Genomic DNA, 20,648 nt, shown 5'->3' with positions numbered 1-20,648 from the left:
GGAAGAAAGGGGAGAAAGAGGAAGGAGAGAACGAAAGGGGGGAAAAGAAGGGAGGGAAGGAAGGAGAGAAAGAAAGGAGAGAAAGAGAGAGGGAAGGTTGGCCACAGCAACATGTGGTGGGTAAAGCTAGTTATAAAATAAATGTATCTTGATTCCAAACAGAAACTGAAAATGTTGTTGCTGTTTACAAATCGAAACCAAAAAGACAGTGTATGTACAAGCAAAACATTTCAGTGTTAGACAAGAGGGACCTTGGTATCCACTGGGGTTTTGTTACAGGACTCCCATGGATACTAAAATCTGTGGTTCCTCAAATGTCATTATATATAATTGCATAGTAAAATGATGTCCTTTATACAAAATGACAAAATCAAGGTTTGCTTTTGGGTTTTTTTCCCCCCAAAAATATTTTCAAGCAATTTATAGTTGAATTATGTGATACAGAATCCATGGATATGAAGAGCCGACTGTAACTATAAGTTTGTTAAAGTGTACAAGTGAATACAGAACACAAATGAATAATTTCCTTACTTCTGTTGCCATGTGAACCACTCCAGAATGTACACACAGTGAGTAACAGGCATATGCAGTAGTAAATAAACACCTAAAGAGAGCCAAATAGCTTTTAGAGTGAACTGAAACTTCCCAAGATTTGTTGAGATTGAGTTTCACAATGTCAGATTTGATAAATTGTTCCATTTTGGTAGCTTCATATTGGGAGTTAGTTGCACAGTACATGTATGGTTTATGAAGAGGGAATTGTAAGTGGTGTCAATGACAATTTAAATTCACGAATCCGTAAGTGGGAAGGTGTAAATGTGTCACATGGAATATATACATCTGGTATTATGTATATCAGATCATATGCTTTTACTCAATGCACATGTTTCTATGTTAATGAATACGAATTTGGATCCTTTATTTTAAACTAGGTTTGAAAAAATGTGTGATTTTTCAAATGTTCTTGACTTACAGCTCCTATCCAGCAGCATAGCTAATGGTCAGATCTGCAATCTGACAGCTGTAGAACTGCACATTCCTCATCCACATTTAAAACCATGTACTGAATAGATGCAGGGAAAGGACACCATAACAGACTGAAACAGTGTTGTGGGATAATTAGTTCACATGGAGTAATCTTACAGATCTATCTACCAAACTCTGTAGGGTCCAACATTTCCCAAGTATGTATATTTTGTTTAAATAATTTGTGCCAAATGTCTTAAATGTTTAGGACCAAACTACAAGGAATAGTAAGTCGCTTTCATGTCACAAGTCACCATAGAGCTTGAGCAGAACTGGACCCAAAGCACACAGAACACTTTCCTTCTGTGCCACTCTGATTTTCCTCCCAAACTGCGTGCATGCAAAGTTGTTATTCGTATTGGGAAGGAAATTTCACATTTGTCAATAAGGGAAGGGGAGAACCATGCAGTGTTTAAACCACACATTTAATATCTAAAGAAATCTAGTCCTTTGAAGCCCAATCTTAGAAATGTAAGTATCTTATAAGGGCAGACGGATGTATAAGCAAAACATTTCCAGGTTTGATCCATACTGGAAGTTTAAGTTATGTTGTCACATTACCTTTTTTTAAAAGGACCAAGCTTGGGGAAGAGTATATTCTGCAAATCTGTAGAAAAAGCAAGTTGTTTGTTGTGCTAATTTGCCAACTGCTAATTGGCTCTTGTTTGTAACATCTTGAAGCCGACTGGATAAGTTTGCAACATTAAAAAAAGATGTTTATAACTATCTTACATCAGTTGCTTAGTTACACATTCATAACAAAGTAACATTGTCCTAGTTTGACTCTCTTCCAAACCAACTTAATCGCCAATAGCCCCATCCTATAAAAGATCTGTGCTCAGCTGGAAATTGGGACAGAAAGAGGAGGATGTTTCTAGCCGCTTCCTGCTTGTGAGTGAGGCAGCAATGAGGAGTTGCAGCAGGCCTCCTCCTCATTGCCACTGCCTCATTTTCTGGCTGCAAACATCCTCCTCCTTGCACCCAATGAAAGGCCGAACAGGCAGTTGATCAATCCAGCTGCTGGCTTTAAGTCGGACTGAGGGGCATTTATAATTGTGGAAACAGTGCTATAGTTATACATAAGTTTTAGTGACTAGCTGCTCCAATATTCAAAAAGCATTTGATTTTGGATGCTAAGCAAGGTAAGCCCTGTCTAGTACTTGGATGGGAGGTGGACAGTAATGGGAATGCCCTCATTGCACCTCATTAACCGCCATGCACTTGTTTTGTAAGAATAGAGGGGGAAACTGGCCCCTGGGGGCCATAGGCAGTCCATGAGCCACACTTTGTGACTTTAGGGCATGGGGTGTGGGTGAGTATCACAAAGGTCTTGGCCCTCAAATAAGAACCCTGCCCTCCTGACAAACTTTCCATTCATCCTCTAGCATTGTACAGGATTGGTTGCAATGTGTCAGAAATATTTTTTGCATTTTTTCAAAGTTTTCACATAAGCAACATTGCTTAGTTTATTCCCTTTATCTGAAAATAAAAAGTATTCCACGTTTCATCAAAAAATGGTGCAACTATGCATTGGGAAAGCCTTCCCTAATATGAGACAAAATGTACAAGTCATTTCAATTATTTCAGGGGCCAAACTAGACAGGTCACAGTTTGTGGAATTAACATGTGGATTAATAGGATTGTGTGTGTGGGGGGGGGGGGGGGGGAGAGATGGAGCCAGAGTAAGCATTTCACATGGAACTTAAGAGAACTGACATCAGCTGGGCTCCCAACAAAGCGAAGGGGCCAGATATTCTCTTATATATGAGAAACAGCACCCCACACAGCCGTCTTCAACTAATGCCATTTATTTAAAAATACCCTGGAACACAGAGAAAGATCTGACTTTAAAGAAACTTCAAGTTAACTGAATAGACCCAGTTCTGTCTTTATCTCTGAGGAGAGGATGCAAATCCAACTCTTTCTTCCAACTTTCTTTTTCTGTTGGATGGGAGTCATGAGTGTGGTTAGTATGAAGTACATGGATATGGAAATTGGAGGATGCCAATGAAGTGAAGCCTAGCTAAGTTACACATTAGTGATTTCCAGAATACGGTGAAGGTATTTCAGATGAGCTTAAGGCTGGTTATCACAACAATGAGAAGTTATTATTTTCTGTTCTCTTCAAAGCTTTGTGTCCAGTGGGATGGGCCCCATTCACCTCATCCCTGACCCATTCAACATATTCCCTACCCTGGGCCAATTTGTCAAGAATTTTATCAGATAAATAACTGTCATTCACGACCCTTATAGTGGCCAATCCAAATAAATCACAGATCTATTTTTTGCTACGTGTGTCAACAGACAGCTCTGGCCTGATGAATTAGTCTTCAGACCTCCACTGAAGTTCCTTTACATCAAACCAACTCAAGACACAATTTTGACAGTAATTATAATTTGAGCCATTGTTCAACTCTCAAACTATGGCTTGGTAATTAAGTTTAATTTATTAAGTGTTATATCTTGAGATCAGTTATGTAGCCACTATCAGTCTGCATATCCACATCTTCAGATGTAGTGTTATTTTGCAAATTTATTTTTTAAATTGGGAAAAAACATGGTTGTTATGGAATGGTGGTCAAGGATCCAAATTTTAAAGGGAAAGTTACCCCGTGCCCATAATTATGCCTGCTCTTAGTAGATATGTATACAACTGTATTGTATCATATTAGTTACACGGCAGCTTATTATAATTATGCTGAGGTATCTTAGTTCATTTACCAATGGAACAGATGAGTTGAAAACTCTAAGTAAACTTATAAAAGTGACTCTGGCCATCTACAACACAACAAAGTTTTGCCATACACAAGTCTCTACAGATGAACAGAAAGTGTACCTGAACATTAGAGGAAATGTACATTCAACTTTCAGTTTTGTAAACAAAATCCTGCTGAAGGCACGGAATCAAAATTAAAAATTTATTTTTATTTCCTAGAAATCACAAGAAAATCTTGGAGAGAATATGGGGGAAGGCACTAAAAAAATCAACATTTTGAGATACATGGGAAGATACAAACTGAGGGAGACCATTCCAATGCTAACTTTAAAAAATGTTCTAAAAGGGGTGCCGGGAAAAAGAGATTGTTGGAGATAGGTTCACTACTTAGATTTTCTCCAAGGAAGCAGTCCAGCAGCAGAGTGACATATGGTAACAGGGAAAACAACATGCTCCTAGGTGATCATTCATGCACCTAGCAATACCTGCAAAGATATCCACTGGGGTAATTGCCACCAAATTCATACATTGGGTGTATCCCCAGTCTTTTGACCTATTACTCTTCATAAGTGTCTACCTGAGAAATTAGGATCACTTATTTTTTTAAAAAAAACCCTGTGTGTGATCAAAGAGAAAAAGTAGTAAAAAAGAAACTATTCAAGAAGTTAAAATAAGGGGATATATATTTACTTCGTGAACAGTGACACTGAAATATGCTCTATATCATCATAACTGATACATGTGTTTATGTAAGCACACTCTTGGAAAAGTACCCAGAGATTACTCTTAATAAAAATGGCAGTCCACATAGCTGGCCACTAGGCAATTTGAGCATCTGTCCTGAGCACTGCAAAGTGAGGTACTGGCCCTGTAGTTATGGGATGATCCCCGCCCTCTTCCTAGTTCAGATGTCCTTTTGCCTGTGTGTTGACAAGGAACTGCCATGTAATCCCAGGCCACAATCCCAGGAGCTTGGAAGAAGAAGCCTGGGAAACTAAAACATCTCTAGAATGTCTCACAGTCAACATGGTTTCCAAACTCTGGGTCAAACATACAAACTCCAATCATCCCGTCAGTTCCAAACGTCGAGCAAGCAACAGAAACGGTTTTTGAAAATGAATCATGCTTTGGGTTGCTGTGAATATTCCAGGCTCTATGGCCGTGTTCCAGAAGCATTCTCTCCTGAAGTTTTGCCCACATCTATGGCAGGCATCCTCAGAGATTGTGAGGTCTGTTGGAAACTAGGCAAGTGATGTGTATATATCTGTGAGAGAAAGAACTCTTGTCTTTTTGAGGCAAGTGTAAATGTTGCAATAGGCCACTTTGATTAGCATTGAATGGCCTTGCAGCTTCAAAGCCTAGCTGCTTCCTGCCTGGGAAAATCCTTTGTTGGGAGGTATTAGCTTGCCCTGATTGATTCCTGACTGGAATTCCCGTTTTTTTAAGAGTTGTTCTTTATTTTAGAGTTTACACAGAGAAGCGTTTGAAATCCATAAGCATGTGGACAATTTCAAAAGAAAGGAGGAAAGCATGAAAATGAACAAAATCTGGCTACCAGTATTTTAAAAACCTCCAAAATCAGAACAGTAAATAAAGAACAACACTCAAAAAGCAGGGGGATTCCAGAAAAGAAACAATCAGGGACAGCTAATCACCTCCAACAAAGGATTCCCCCAGACGGTAACCAGCCAGGCTTTGCTAATCAAGATGACCAATTGCAACATTCACACTTGCCTCAAACAGACTAGAGTTCTTCGTCCCACCTGGACATTCCACAGATATATAAACCCCACTTGCCTAGTTTCCAACAGACCTCACAACCTCTGAGGATGCCTGCCATAGATGTGGGTGAAATGTCAGGAGAGTATCCTTCTGGAATATGGCCATACAGCCTGAAAAACTCACAGCAACCCAATGATTCTGGCCATGAAAGCCTTCAACAACACATTAATCATGCTTTTTTCCTTTTCTTTCCAAAGAAACCCATCCACCTGGCAGATATAAATACTGCAAGATCAAATTATGTTCGTGGTGTTACTGTCGTGTACATGAGCTAGCAAATTGGGAGAATATGGAACAAAAACAGTGAGCAGTAAAAATGAACTGAGGCTTCATTGCTGTGTTACATGTTACTGATCCGTATACCTCCTCAACTCAAAAGGTTTCAAGTATTTGCTGCCTTTTATTGTTGATCTGTATCCCAGGTGGATGAGGGTCAATTGTTTGTGAGCAGCTATAGAGACAGGTTTGGCTTCTTGAAGTGCAAAAAGAAAAAAAAGGGGTTAAGCAATTCTGTCCAATTGATTGAAAAACAACTCTTTGATATGAATGTTCTTAAATCATTTTCTTTATGACTTTATGATATGCTTAAAAGCATAGCTTTTTCCTTCACTGTTGCTAAAGAAGCTGTAGCCCTTTAGCAAAAGACTGTTACAATTGGAAGTTTTTATAGTCTTTCAAATCATAATAGAAAGATCCATTTTGGACACAATTCTAAATATTAGTTCAATACCACAGGAACTGCTGTTGATGAACCTCAGATACTCCATGCCCATGAGGAAGAGATGTCAGCTGAGTTTAAACTTTGCCATGTTGGTGTTCATTTCCTCTAAATCAGTGGTTCTCAATCATTTAGCCTTCAACTCCCAGAAATCCTAACAACTGGTAAACTGGCTGGGATTTCTGGGAGTTGTAGGCCAAAACACCTGGGGACCCACAGGTTGAGAACCACTTCTTTAAACAAATAATACATTTCCCCAAATTGTGGATCCTCAATATTTTCAATTTGAAGTACTTAGCAAGAAAATCTAGAAAAGAAGTGCTTGAACAAGATTGGCCACGTGATGCTGAACTGGTTACTTGCCTTAATAATAACTCAGTTCCTTACATTTAAAATAAGTAGAATATTTGTTCTGTCAGATTTTTTTGTACCATGTTTATAAGGCCATTATTATCAATCTCTCTAACCTAGTAAGAAGGGGATCTTAATGTGCAAAAACATTTCTTTCCTGTAGAGTGTTCACTAACCAAAAGAACCTCTACAGAATGCAAGAAAGATGGTTAAGAGTATATGTGTGTGCGTGTGCATGTGAATCCAATGGCAACAATTCTCAGTGTTCTACCATCTTGTCCTCTGAGAAAAAAACAACCTTCTAGCATTGTTTGCAATCACCATCTTCTGGCTAGTAGAATTCTTCATGGGTTTCTTTGTTAGGAAGTTCTATAGTTGGTTCTATCAACTGATCCTGCCGGCGGCCCATCCAACAATGATTGTTCCTTGTGTGCTTTCTGGAAGAAGAGAATAATTTATTTTATTTTTAAAAAATAATCAGCATTTCTATCTCTTTGGACTACTGCTTCTTAAGTTATGGGTCCCCTTAGTTCAATGTTGGGGTTCCGAAACCTGGCTGTTTTAGACATGAATCTGTTGTGCAGTGTTTGCAGTGGACTCTCAGAAGATACTTCAGGTGTACTTCACAAAAAGGAAAATTAGCCTGTCTAGAAAGCCTGTCTTGTAAATGCTGGTTTGTAATCAGAAAATGTTTGATTTTATACTTATTTTATATACCTATATACCCAGAGTCATGTAAAAATTTCTCAGGCCAAAAGGGGTCCCAAGTGGAAGCATTTAAGAAGCTGTTTTAGACAATGGCTGGCATCCTCTTAGGGAGTTACAATGGTATAAATAAACATTACACATTGTAAAGCACTTGTTTGGCTGTTCTCATGGTTAGAGTTCTTCACTGACTGTGAAACAACCAAAGTCTCATCCCTCCTTGGCCATTTCCTGGTCAATGGATAGTGATGGGAGTGACATAACCGTACCTGGCTATTTTCCTGTATCTGAATGCATAGCAATAGCCACCATCCTTGCCTATTGCTGTGCAGAGCAATAGACATCATCCTTGGGGATCCCTGAGGAACACCTGGGATTCTTCAGGGGCCCCCGATGATGATGTCATTGCTACTGGGCAAACCTGTTTTGTGACAATCAAATCATGATTCTGGGGATGTTGTGAAGAGAGGTCCATGAGGGAGAAAAGATACAAAACAAAGAGTTATCTCTGAGAGAACGCGGGTGGAGAAAGATGACTTAGAAACAGAGGAAACATTGTAGGGGCGAGATTGGGGTTAGGGAAAAAGATGGCCTAGAGATAGGGAAATGTTTGCAGAAAGAGAGGCTAAAAGAAGAGACAGCAGTTTGAGCTCTGGCAATGACACTAGAGGCCAGGATTCAATTCCCCACTCAGCAATGGAAATCCAATGAATGTCCTTTGGCAAGTCATGAGTCACACACTTAGGGTCCTTCCTCACAGCCCTATAACCCATAATATCAAAGCAAAATAACCCACAATATCTGCTTTGAGCTGGGTTATTTGAGTCCACGCTGCCAAATATCCTAGTTCAAAGCAGATAATATGGGATTTTATTTAGCTGTGTAAAGGGGCCTGAGTTGTGGAAAACTCAGTGATAAGTTCACCTTCAAGTCATGATAAGTTGAAAACAACTTAAAGGCATACAGCATAAAGGGGAAATCTGGTCTAGCGAATAGCTGGAATCGACATATGAAAGTCAGGCAGGGGGAATAACTGAATGGGAAGCTCTGGATGATTAAATAGTTAACTGGATTCAAATGTGATCTAACAATGCATTAATATACTCTTCCTTGTTCCTGTTAAGCTTTGATAGAAAGTCTGGTTGTGCTTACCACAGTGAACCCACTGAACAATGAATCTACTGGTCAGTATAGAACGGTGGTTCTCAACCTGTGCATCCACAGGTATTTTGGCCCACAGCTCCCAGAAATCCCATCCAGTTTACCAGTTGTTAGGATTTCTGGGAATTGAAGGCCAAAACATCTGGTTGAGAACCACTGCTATAGAAGGAACATTTTGAGGCCCAAATTCCCAATCTGAGGGAGGATCTTAAGGGTCAAGGGTGAGGATAAGGGCTCAAGGGTTTGGAAATGAGGGGCCAATCCAGAGACAGGATCCATTACATAATCTCTTTCATATGGACTTTGAAATCAGGAAGAAAAGAAATGGCTAGGAATTGTATCTGCTGTTTATTCCTTTTCCATTATTGCAAAGATGTGAATTGTCCACAAGATGGCAGAATTTTCCTGTTTAAGGGAATCATTCCATGAACAAGCTTGACTTGAGGAAACATTTCAAGTTAACTTCAATCAATAACCTATAAAGGGAGAGTTGTACAATACAGGTTTATCACATTTGAATAATTATTGAATATAAAGATATCCTAACATTGTGTTAACAACATAGCTTTGTAGAATTGCATTTAATACTTACTGTTTGGCCAGTTTAATAGATATCTGCTCTAGGGAGCACCCTTTTGTCTCAGGTATAAACATGATGACAAAAGCTAAGGATGCCAGGCTCATTACGGCATAAATGAAATATATCCATGGTAGGCCAATTAGGTCTATGGAATAAAACAAAACACCAGTTAGTGTCAGAAGCTTGATAGTTGCTGCTCCTAGGCCAAAAAGGTTGCGATTGCCACAATACAACTACAGTTTATTGGAAATAATCAGAAGGTTCCACAAGTTTTGTCCTTAAAGTAAAAGTATTTATGAGCATACACATATACAAGTGAGTGGATTCACCCTCCCACTGAAACAAAAGCTATCAATAACTGCTGCCCTATAGATTAAAGGATTCTAAGAAACACAAATGACTGAAATAACATTAAGACTGGTTCAGTTTAATGTTAGCAGGTTCTCCTTCTCCTGAAAGTATCTTGCCAACAGATTGTTATCTAAGGAAGCACCCTAGAGGCAAGTTTTGTGGTTATTATTGTTTTTATTCCACCTGAGTGCTAAAAATAACATGGCAGAGATATCTAAGCTATGAGTGTACTGGGACCTTACATGCTGAGCGCTTTCCAGATTCTTGGAATTCTGTTCATACACCTGGATTTATTTCTTCCTTATAATTTGAATATAAGCAACTAGCAAAAAGGTCCACATTATGCTCACCCAGAGCCCTTCTATCCTTACCTGTTGTAGTCAAAAACGTTGATGAAATTAGTAGATTAACACCCCAGTTCATGCTGGAGGTTAGAGACATTGCTCTTCCTCTGATCCCACCTGGAAATATTTCACTTAATACCAACCACGACACTGCAATTCAAGCATAAACATTTAATATGTCAATTAAAAATGGTCTAGTCCAGCTTCACATGCTTCTAGACTGAACTCATGACTTTTGTTGAGTTGCTTACTACAGTATGGGTGCTGGAACCGACAGAGGAGATGTGGGGATCATGGCCAGCCTCAACCCTTCCAGTGAGATGTTTTTGTGGAGTGTGGATAAGCAAAATCGTGGATATTGAGTTTATGGATAAGTGGGCTGTATATAATGTAATTGGGACATTTAAATATTTTTGTATTCACAGGGAGCTACCTGGATGCCAACCCTAGTGTTTATCAAGTGCCTACTATATGCAGAAACTAAGACTCTCCAATGAGAACTATTACATTTACTAGAAATGTACACGAAAATTGGTCATGTATCCTAATTTTATTTGTGATTTAAGATGCAACCCTATACAGATAGTCTCCAAGTTATGAAATAGATAGGTTGTGTATGTTTGCTCTTAAGCTGAATTTGTATATAAGTCAGAACAGGTACATTTTTAAGGTGTAACTCCAGTCAGTCAGTCAGTCAGTCAGTCAGTCAGTCAGTCAGTCAGTCTGTCTGTCTGTCTGTCTGTCTGTCTGTCTGTCTATCTATCTATCTATCTATCTATCTATCTTTTTAGCTAGCTAGCTAGCTAGCTTTGAATAGTATAGGGAAGGGTTAATAACCCTGTGGTGTTTGTTTTATTGTTTGTGCTCCTGTTAAGAATATTTTCCCTCACTTTCTGTCCCTGTGATTATTGGATTTTGAAAAATTTAGCTTGTTGTGGAAACAAGGATGGGTGCTAAAGCTTCCATTGAGACACATTTTCCCCATGATAACTCTTTCATGAGTGAATTTCCCTTCTGAGGGGTAGATTTCTCTCACTTCCTATTATCTGTTCTTAACTATGAACTGTTTGTAAATTTGATGTTTGTAACTCGGGGATTGCCTGCAGTACATTTCCTAGAATTATGTTCCATTACTATACTTCCGAATAAACATACATTGGAATATGCTACTAATGCAGTTTACCACTTTCAGACTACAATTCCCATTACTCTTGGCCACCACAAGCCAGGGACAAAGTTGTAGTGCTAAACAGCTGGAAGGATTGGAGAAGGTTGTGTCCAGGTGTAAAAACAAAATTATACATTTTGGTAGTGAAAAACTCTACTATCTTACAGAATATGCTTTATAAAAACACAGCTACAGGAAGATAGATCACCACCACCGCACTTGTGGAAGCTTCTTTATCAGTGTCTTCTTCCACTGTTAAAAATGCCTTTTTCCCTTCCAGCAAGCAACCACAGCAACCCAAAAGGATCTTTCCTCTTGAGCAATGCCTGTAAGCAGACACCAGCTTTCCATAATAAACATTTTGCAGGTGAAAATTCCATTCTCCAGCTCTCTGCTCAACAAGACCATCTGAATTTTGACAGCTGGCATAGTACACAGCTTTCCATCTCCATTAACTAACACATTTCTGGAGAAGATAAAGCTAACACCTGCCCACTCACTGCCCTTTATGTATGACATTCCAATGTTTGACTGCCAGTATCCAACTGTAATGGCAGCATTTAGTGCTGCAGTTCATCCTGGATTACATATTCAACATATCAATACTTTGCCCAGTCAAATGTGAATCAAGACTATGCTTTGACAAAATGTATCATAATACCATCTTCAGGAGAACACTGAGGGAACACTATGTTATTGTGATTAATAAATAAAACAGTTTAATTTGCTGGTCTGATGAACAAACCTAGCTCTGTTCCAGCTGTTTCATGCAGCTGTCTGGCTTTCATCTAAGGGTCCTTCCACACAGCCATATAACCCAGAATATTAAGGCAGAAAATCCAACAATGTCTGCTTTGAACTGGGTTATCAGAGTCCACACTGCCATACATTCCAGCTCAAAGCAGAAAATGTGGGGTTTTATTCAGCTATGTGGAAGTGGCCTAAGAATCACAGAACACAATCATTGAGGCTCCTTCCACACAGCTGAATAACATCCCACATTTTCTGCTTTGAACTGGAATATATGGCAGCGTGGACTCAGATAATCCAGTTCAAAGCAGATATTGTGGGATTTTCTGCCTTGATATTCTGAGTTATATGGCTGTGTGGATGGGCCCAGAGTTGCAAGAGACCACAATGGCCAGCCAGCACATTCCCTGCCATGCAGGAACACCCAATCAAAGTACTCCTGACAGATAGCCATCTAGCCTCGTCAAACTCCATCACACTGGACACCTTCCATCTTGTCAATATGTTTCTTGGGCTGTTAGTTTGATAACTAGACACAGTAACTCAGAGGAGGTCTGACTAAAGCGGGACATAGTGGTATTATTGCTTCCCTTGATTCAGGTCTTACATGCCTTTGAGATACTTTCCAATCAGGGCTATAGAAAGTGTACTTCTCTATGACCTTGGAGGACTACCTCCAAAATAGCCACAGAGCCAGGACTAAACTTATCTGACAAAGCCTTTATCAGTTAGTTATCTCACTGAGAAGGAGGAAATACATGTAACTTCCTGAATATATATCTGAAGCATCCATTAAAATTATTTAAAAATATTAGATGTTGCTAGGTTTTCTATGAGTCTGCAGTATTAATAGTACAGGAAAGAATTTATATTCTTTCTTGACTTTTCTTCTCTGCCTAGTACTTAGAGCAGAAAACATGCTTAAGGCAGTTTTTTTTTCTCCCAAAGTTCAAAGTACAGTACTGGAAATTATTTTTCAGAAGTTTCAAAGGTACAATTGTGGTCAAAAACAGATTAGCCATACTTACAGTTTAGAAATGAATGAGGAAAGGAATATCAAAGCCTCTGAAGGAAATGAAGTATTAAGAAGTGGCACCAGCTAAGGGATGATAAGGAAGGGGATTATCCCCTAAGTAATGAGGGCAGAATGTTTTAAAGAGCAGAAAGGGGAGACTGCCACAATCATAGAATATGTTTTCAAAGGGAAGATTAATCAATAGATTAAAGAATAGAATCAAAAAGTGGAAAACTGCTCTAGAAAGGAGGAGCTCAAAAACTGCAATCAACAACTAGGCAGAGGTACTAATCCTGCCCCAGAAAGGCCTGTCCATTGTGTAATTCAACACAACGGACAGAGGAGGTTTTACCATTAAGCAGGGTGGGGCTATTGCCTTTGAAATTGTAAGCCAGAAGTGGCACCCACACCATTATTTCTCTTGAGCCCCTGGCATTCCTCTCCCTTAGGTAACAGAACTGTGTGTGCTTCACAGCTCGATTTGCAACCCTTAAAATGGCCTGCTACCTTCAATATGGTGGTGAAGCCATTTCCGATGAGGAAGAAGCTGCCAATTCCAGGTGGTTTCTGTTTAAAAAAAATGAAGGATGTATGGGGTGGTCATCTCCTCCTTTACCTCTGGCAGTATTATGACTGGGCCAAGGCCTTGTCACAACCCAAGGCTTGATGAACACACACATCTAATGGGATGGAAATGGTATGGGAAAGATCTGTACTGCCTGAAAGCCCACCCCAGTGCCAACCCTTTAAACAACCACTATCAATGCAGCCTAGAACTGTTTCATCAGTCAAAAGAAGTGGTGACAGGAAGAACCACCCATTGGTGTCAGGAAAACCACACTGCCAGGAAGACTCACCTATGACTTCTCTTTTTGTTGCTAGAATACACTACATGGGAGAAAAGAGACCGGTTGAGCAGACTTCTGGCTTCCTGTTTTGTGGGCCAGAAAAGGTGTACAGCAGACTATGATGAAACAAAGGTGTTTCCTTACTTAAGAAACAGGCTTAGAGTTGGCAGATCCACATTAAAAACTCTAGCCCATGGCAGATGAAAGCAACCAAAGTTTGTTTGGTTAATTATTCATAGGCAGCAGTGGGGTATATTGGGAAACAATTGGCTGTCACGACTCCATGGCATTTCAACTGAGTGGAAAAAGGATGTGAGCAGACTTATATTATCAGTTACATTGTTGATATGTGTCTTCAACTCATTTCTGGCCTATGACAACCCTAAGGGAGGCTTTTCTTGGCAAGATGTATTCAGAAGATGTTTGCTATTGCTTTCCCCTGAGGCTAAGAGAGTGTGGGTCTCATGTCAAACAGGGATTCAAACCCTGATCTCCACAGTTGTGGTCCAGTGCTCAAACCATCACACCATGATGGCCAGTTACATGCTCTCCAACATTTCACATATGAAATCATGGACATATGTGGCAAAGCAATATGAGAGGTTAGTCAAAATGGCAAAAGTTATAACAAGGGGCCCTTCCACACAACCCTATATCCCAGAATATCAACACAGAAAATCCCACAATATCTGCTTTGAACTGGGTTATCTGAGTCCACACTCAAATAATGTGGGATTTCCTGCCTTGATATTCTGAGATATAGGGTTGTGGAAAGGCCCTAGGAGAGACTGCAGCAGATCGATCTTGCTTGAGTCTACAGAAAAGGGAAAGATTCAGCCCCCTCCTTTCCTTTCCAAAATTATGAGATGAATGAAAATATAGTTTGCATGAACTGAAATAAACTGACGACAAAGGGTGTAAGTGTGACAAGAAAACAGTTGAAAAGGTGGGATGAAAGATCATTTTGTCCCTGTCAAATCATAACAGCTGGAAGGCAATAATAATAATAATAATAATAATAATAATAATAATAATAATTTATAGCCCGCCCTATCTCCCTGAGGGGACTCAGGATGGCTTCCAACATAATAAAAGCGAACATTCAATACCTAAAAAAAGTAAAATTTATAAAAAAGTAATATATATATATACAACAAACAATAAAATACATTACACAAGTTAAAACAAGTAATTTAAATAATAACAATTAAATGATCAACATTTAAACCATTAAAAGCCAGGTAAGATAGCATATCAAATCCATTTCCTAGACATGCTGTTAGTACTGTTGGAGCTAGCCATGACAATATAGACATGACACTTCATCAAACTAGAGAATTAATCCACTTTAAATCCAGTTTCTGCCTCCTGCAGAATTCTGGGGTTTGTAGTTTAGTTGGACTGTTAAGGGCTCTTCCCTAAACTGCAAACCCCAGAATTTTGCAGGCGGCAGCTACTGGATTTAAAGTGGATTCATCAGCTTGGTACATTGCATTTGGGCATTTAGAAGCAGAAGCACAATTTTAAATTTGAAAGTGGCGCTTGTTTTAAAAAAGAAAGGGAATGTGACCAAGTGGATTAGAAATTGGAGTGGGTGGGGGGAGGGGGTGACAAATCCTAATGTTCTGTGGGTCTGACTCATGGTAACTGAGCATCTGAAGCTGGCAGTACAGCCACCATAATGTACATGAGAAGTGAAGTTTGTAATGGTTCCTTTTCATAACCTCGAGGCAAGTCTATTCTTGTTTGGTCCTCAATTATTTTGCTGAGGTACTTGCAGTACTTTCTAGACATTGTTCACCTGAACACAGGGAAACATTCTGCTTGCGATGGGCATAAGTCATCTTGGGCAGGACATTTCTCTCAAAAGCACGGGTGTAAACACAAGGCAATCTACTGGAATGTCTTTGTGCTACTGTATTATTGATCACATCTGATTTCCTAAAGTCTCCGAGCAAAAGAAAGAGGAAAACAAAAAACAACGTAAACTAGCAAAGCTTCTGTGTGTGGAGTAATAAACAGCTCTTGAAATGTTGCCAAGAGTGGATGGTTGCCTCCTTTGTTGCAGTACCTGTACTGGCTACATTGCTACGAAGCAGAGCTTGGTAATGTTACTTCCAGTGATAAAGGGGGCTTGGAGGAATATATTCACATTTTTGAGAGGGCTAAAACCACTTTTGGCCCTTTGTGTCCCCCAAATTGTCCACTGCCTATCTTAGGGGCTCTATATTTTACTATAGGCTGAATACTGTTTTCACAGACACCTAGAAACCTATGGAACTAACATATCTACCCTGACTAGGTAAAAGCAGCTTTACTTTTTTGTACACAGGCGTAATTAAGAACAGTATGTGGTGGAGGTTCCTTCTTTGGAGAATTTTAAACAGAGGCTGGATGGCCATCTGCCAGGGATGCTTTGAATGCAATTTTCCTGCTTCTTGGCAGGGGGTTGGACTGGATGGCCCATGAGGTCCCAACTCTATGATTCTATGATCTAGATTTATCAGGGCTTGTACTGTTTGCTTTTTTAAAAAAAACAACAACAATACATTAGGACAATGTGTCAATCTGTTCAAATTACAATGCATTGGTAACATGTTGCCTTTTCACTTGAAAAAGTCACACTTAATGTATCTATAAGTGGATTTGTACATATAGTATATAATTATTGCAAATTATTTCTGCTATATTTTAAAACAGAAAAATGCCCCCAAGAACCCAACTGTTTGCTAAAATAAGCATGTTGTATAAGCAATGAGTAAATATTACTTGCTACATTGAAACAATAGGCTCTTGTGTAACATTTTAGACTCACATAACAAGCAATGTCATATTTGGGATTGTTGTTAAGCCATTTAGGTGTTACAGTATTTATTTATTACAGCATTTTGCCAGCTAATTTTTAACAGTGTAACTCAAAAATTACAAAACAGTATTAGAAAGTACGGGGAATTTTATAGGATATGGAGGTATGAAAAAAGCACTTTATCTCCTTCAAAACATTTTGTAGGATTTAAGTATGTATGTATGTATGTATGTAATATCCCACTTTTCTCTCAGGACAGACATGAAAGTGGTTCATCCATGATCTACTCATCAGGAGTGATTTCAGATAATATCAACATAAATATCCACTCCGATGTTTTATCTTTAGAATATTCCACTATCTTATTGATTGCAACAGGTCAACCCTCCTGTTCAAGGAGCTCCATTGGCTGCCATTCATTTTCCGGTCCCAATTCAAGGTGCAGGTGTTTACCTACTAAGCCCTAAACGGTTTGGGACCCGCCTACCTTCGTGACCGCATCTCTGTATATGAACTCACACGATCACTCCGTTCATCTGGAGAGACCCTCCTCACGATCTCTCCTGCGTTGCAAGCGCGTTTGGTGGGGACGAGGGACAGGGCCTTCTCTGTGGTAGCCCCCCGACTCTGGAACTCTCTCCCCAAGGACATCAGACAAGCCCCAAAGTTGGAAGTCTTTAGGAAGAGCTTGAAGACCTGTCTGTTTCATTGTGCCTTTCCAGAATAGGAAACTCCCAGCATCATATCCCAAATGCACTGTATTAGAGATTTAAGACTGCCGGCACATCGCACCTACCCAAAAATCCTTACATTTACCTGTCATGTTCAGCACTTTTAATTTTTATTCATTAAATTTGGCCCGGCCCTAGTTTTAACTGTGTCATGATGTTATTGTTTAATGTTTATTGTTATTGCTTAATGTTTATTGGTTTGCTTGAGTTTTATTGTGTACTTGTTATGAGGGCCTTGACCTTTGTAAGCCGCACCGAGTCCTTTGGGAGATGTTAGCAGGTACAAATAAAGTTAATAAATAAATAAATAAATAATAATACCTTGAATTTATCCCGCAAATTAGTGCCACAATGGAGGGCCCTTCCACACAGCCATATGACCCAGAATATCTAGGTAGATAATCCACAATATCTGCTTTGAACTGGGTTATCTGAGTCCACACTGATATATAATCCAGTTCAATGTGGATTTTATACAGCTGTGTGGAAGGGGGCTGAGAATGCCATGCCTTATGAACTCACCAACCCAGTCTCTGAGAGTAAAGGAACATGCAATAGGACCTCCACTGAAAATCTCCGATTTCAAACAGGGTCATCTCCAGTTTTATCTCTTCTATAAATTCCGCACAGGCTAGGGGTATAAAGGCGTATTCATTTCTACTTGCTTCTCCCAAAAGGAGGACTCAAGACGACTAATAACATATTTAAAACAACAAACTCAAAACAATACAAACCATTAATAAAAGTATAAAGTGTAAAAAATTTAAAATGTTTATAAAGTTACAATATTAAACATTAACATTAAAATGTATTACAATCCTATGTACAAATGTTAAAAACATCACTGTACAGCATTAAAAGGCAGTTTTTAAAATCCTTCCTAACTTACTAACAAATCACTTACTTAATAGTACATGGTTCGTTCTTTTTTTTAAAACAAAAACAACTTTGCTTTTAAATGCATTTTAACTGTACCCTCAACTCGCTTCTGACATGATAAATAATAAATGTTACAGTCCATTGAAACCAAATGTGTGTACTTCTGTGCAAAAGTGGAAGTGCTATTTGTGTAATGGAGAGCATTTTTAACTGTCCACTAGCTTCTTTTTTTTTATGTACCTCATATGATAAAGATCAGGTGCCTTCAAGTTCTGAAGAATACGGCAAATCAGTTGCAATTTGTATAAAACTGGACCAGACTTCCCTCAGTTGGCTGACAAGACAAAATTGTCCCATCACATTGTCAAGGACATATGAGTAAAGCTTTATTTTGCAAGGTTTTGGATTTTCTCTTATTTCAGTGACATCGGTCTGTGTGTCTTACACTCAAAGTTATTTAGCAATTAAAATTGAAATAAAGAGGAGAAAAATATGAGACACTTACTTGGTCCAAGTCCTATGGAGAAAGCAGCCACATAAACAAGCAATCCAGCCAAAGACAGCCATTTCAGAGCAGATCGAACTTTCAAAGCTTCTGTTTTCAGCTGGGATTCTGCTTGGCTTGTGGGATAAACTGTGGTTTCTTCCAAGGTTGTTCTGTTCTGCACCACTGCATTTGCCATTTCAGCCTTCCACTGTGGACTTTTGGTATAAGAAGCCATGCCAGCAAATTGCTTCTTCAGAGTTTCATTTGTGGATATGACTTTTTCTAATCCCAGGAAAGTGGAATTTCCCAAAGACTGGTTTTTACAAACAGTTGTTGCATTCATATGTATATTAAGCACTATGAAGCCCATGGTGACTAATGACACAGACATGAGGGATGAGCCAATACAGAGGAATGTTTTGCTTCCTATACGGTCCACAAAAAGGGTGGCAGGGATTGTACTGATCACTTTAACTGCTCCAACACCAGTAGAAGCCAAGGTGGCTGCCTCATTGCTATGGAACCCAACTGATTTCAAAACAGTAGATGCATAAAATAAGATATTGGGTTGTCCTGTAGTTTGTACAAAAAACACTAGGGTAATGCCAATCAGCATCCGAGCCCTCATGTTGTCTTTTGAACGGAACAGATCCAAGAAACTATACTGGCGCTCATCCTTCAAGGAAGATTTGATAACAGCAAGTTCTTCAGTAGTGTCTGATGTTGCCCTGAGCTTTCCAAGTACTTGGCTAGCAGCTTCATCAAAACCTTTCATAACCAGGAACCGTGGACTGGGCAGAAGGAAATATAAAGCAATGGCCTGAACGATCCCCAGTGGAATGACAAGGCTGAACATGTATTTCCAGCCATGGTTTACACTGGCAAAGGCATAGTTGGAAACATAGGCAAAAAGAATACCTAATACGATCATCAGTTCATTCAAGGACACAAGCAAGCCTCTTCGATGTGGAGGAGCGATCTCTGCAATATACACACATGTTGCAGTTGAAGAAAGTGAAATGGAAACCCCTATCGCAATCCGTCCTACTATAAGGAATCCATATGAGGCAAAGAGTATCAAGATCAGACTGCCCAGCACAAGTAAACAAGATGATAACATGATGGTAACTCGGCGTCCATATTTGTCTATGAGGATGCCACCGGTTAATGAAGCTAGGAAGGCACCAATGAGAAGAGAACTGACAACCATCTCCTGTTGTTGGCATGAAAGTGCTAATATGCTTTTCAGCTGAAGAACAGCTCCAGAGATAACTCCTATTTCATATCCCATCAAAAAACCACTGAGAGCAGCAATAGCAGATGACAGAAGTGTAAGCATTCCACAGCCTGGAATTAAAAAATAGAGAAACATTGTTTTATTTCTGCATCATCACAAAACATACATCCTACAGGCCTCTTCAAAATGCTAACAGGTTAAAATAACAACAACAACAACAACAACAACAACAAAATGGCTGTACTTTAGGTAAAAATGGAGACAGTCTCTGCCATCTGCATTATCTACATTCAACAATTCTGTTAGTATTTATTTGCTCTGTAGTGCCAGTTTTGAATTAGGAAGTAAATTAAACAAAAGTAGAAGAAAGATGGTCAAGTTGTGTTAATATAGAAACTTCCTACTCTAAAGGAAGAATGTTTCCTTCCTCACTCTTATCCCATACTCCCATAGGTATATTAATTACAATTCTAATTTAATAGACATATTAATCATAGTTTTAATCCTTTTTGCCAGATGTTTTTCATTGCCATTTTGATGTCTTTAGTTTTAGATTTTGCATACACAGGTTTTCATTATTTAGGATTGAAAGATAGACCAGAATCAGCCGAGCTTGACTAGGACCTGATAGGGCACTAAGCTCAATCAAATTTAAGATCTGATTAACAACTGTTGATATTAATCTGCTTAATCCTTAATTACATCTGCTCAATGAATTACCATTGCCATGTCTTGTGCTGAAAAATTCCGAAGTTGATCAAGCATTGTTACATAATGCTGGCTTCTTTACAAGCTCCATTTGAAATCAGGACTATGAGCTTTCACTTATCAGCAACCTCTGGCTTTCTGATTATTAATTAAATTACCTATCACCTAATATTGTAATGACACCACCATCAAGCATAGAAAACATGAACACAGCCCATGATGGTGACGTAGTGGAGAGCATATTGCCATTTTATTTTTCATTAGAAAGAGTAAACACTGCCTTCA

At 39.1% G+C, this 20,648-nt stretch overlaps 1 protein-coding gene across 4 annotated transcripts in view; it reads right to left on the bottom strand.

Moving 5' to 3' along the window:
- Nucleotides 1-3,930: 3,930 nt before the first annotated feature.
- SLC2A12 (solute carrier family 2 member 12) overlaps nucleotides 3,931-20,648 on the bottom strand; it is a 48,262-nt gene continuing 31,544 nt past the window's right edge. For all 4 annotated transcript variants that reach the window (XM_060753408.2, XM_060753404.2, XM_060753405.2 and 1 more), the window contains 4 exons: nucleotides 18,437-19,765; nucleotides 9,762-9,884; nucleotides 9,052-9,184; nucleotides 3,931-7,030 (listed from right to left, as the gene is read on the bottom strand). In XM_060753408.2, coding sequence (XP_060609391.2) covers nucleotides 6,925-7,030; nucleotides 9,052-9,184; nucleotides 9,762-9,884; nucleotides 18,437-19,757 — 1,683 coding nt within the window. In that variant the 5' untranslated portion in view covers nucleotides 19,758-19,765 and the 3' untranslated portion in view covers nucleotides 3,931-6,924. The remainder of the gene's footprint in view (nucleotides 7,031-9,051; nucleotides 9,185-9,761; nucleotides 9,885-18,436; nucleotides 19,766-20,648) is intronic.

Source organism: Anolis sagrei, chromosome 1, assembly GCF_037176765.1.
Source record: "Anolis sagrei isolate rAnoSag1 chromosome 1, rAnoSag1.mat, whole genome shotgun sequence".
NCBI lineage: Eukaryota > Metazoa > Chordata > Lepidosauria > Squamata > Dactyloidae > Anolis > Anolis sagrei.
The sequence above is the reverse complement of the archived record's forward strand: the minus strand, read 5'-3'. Positions and strand labels throughout refer to the sequence as shown.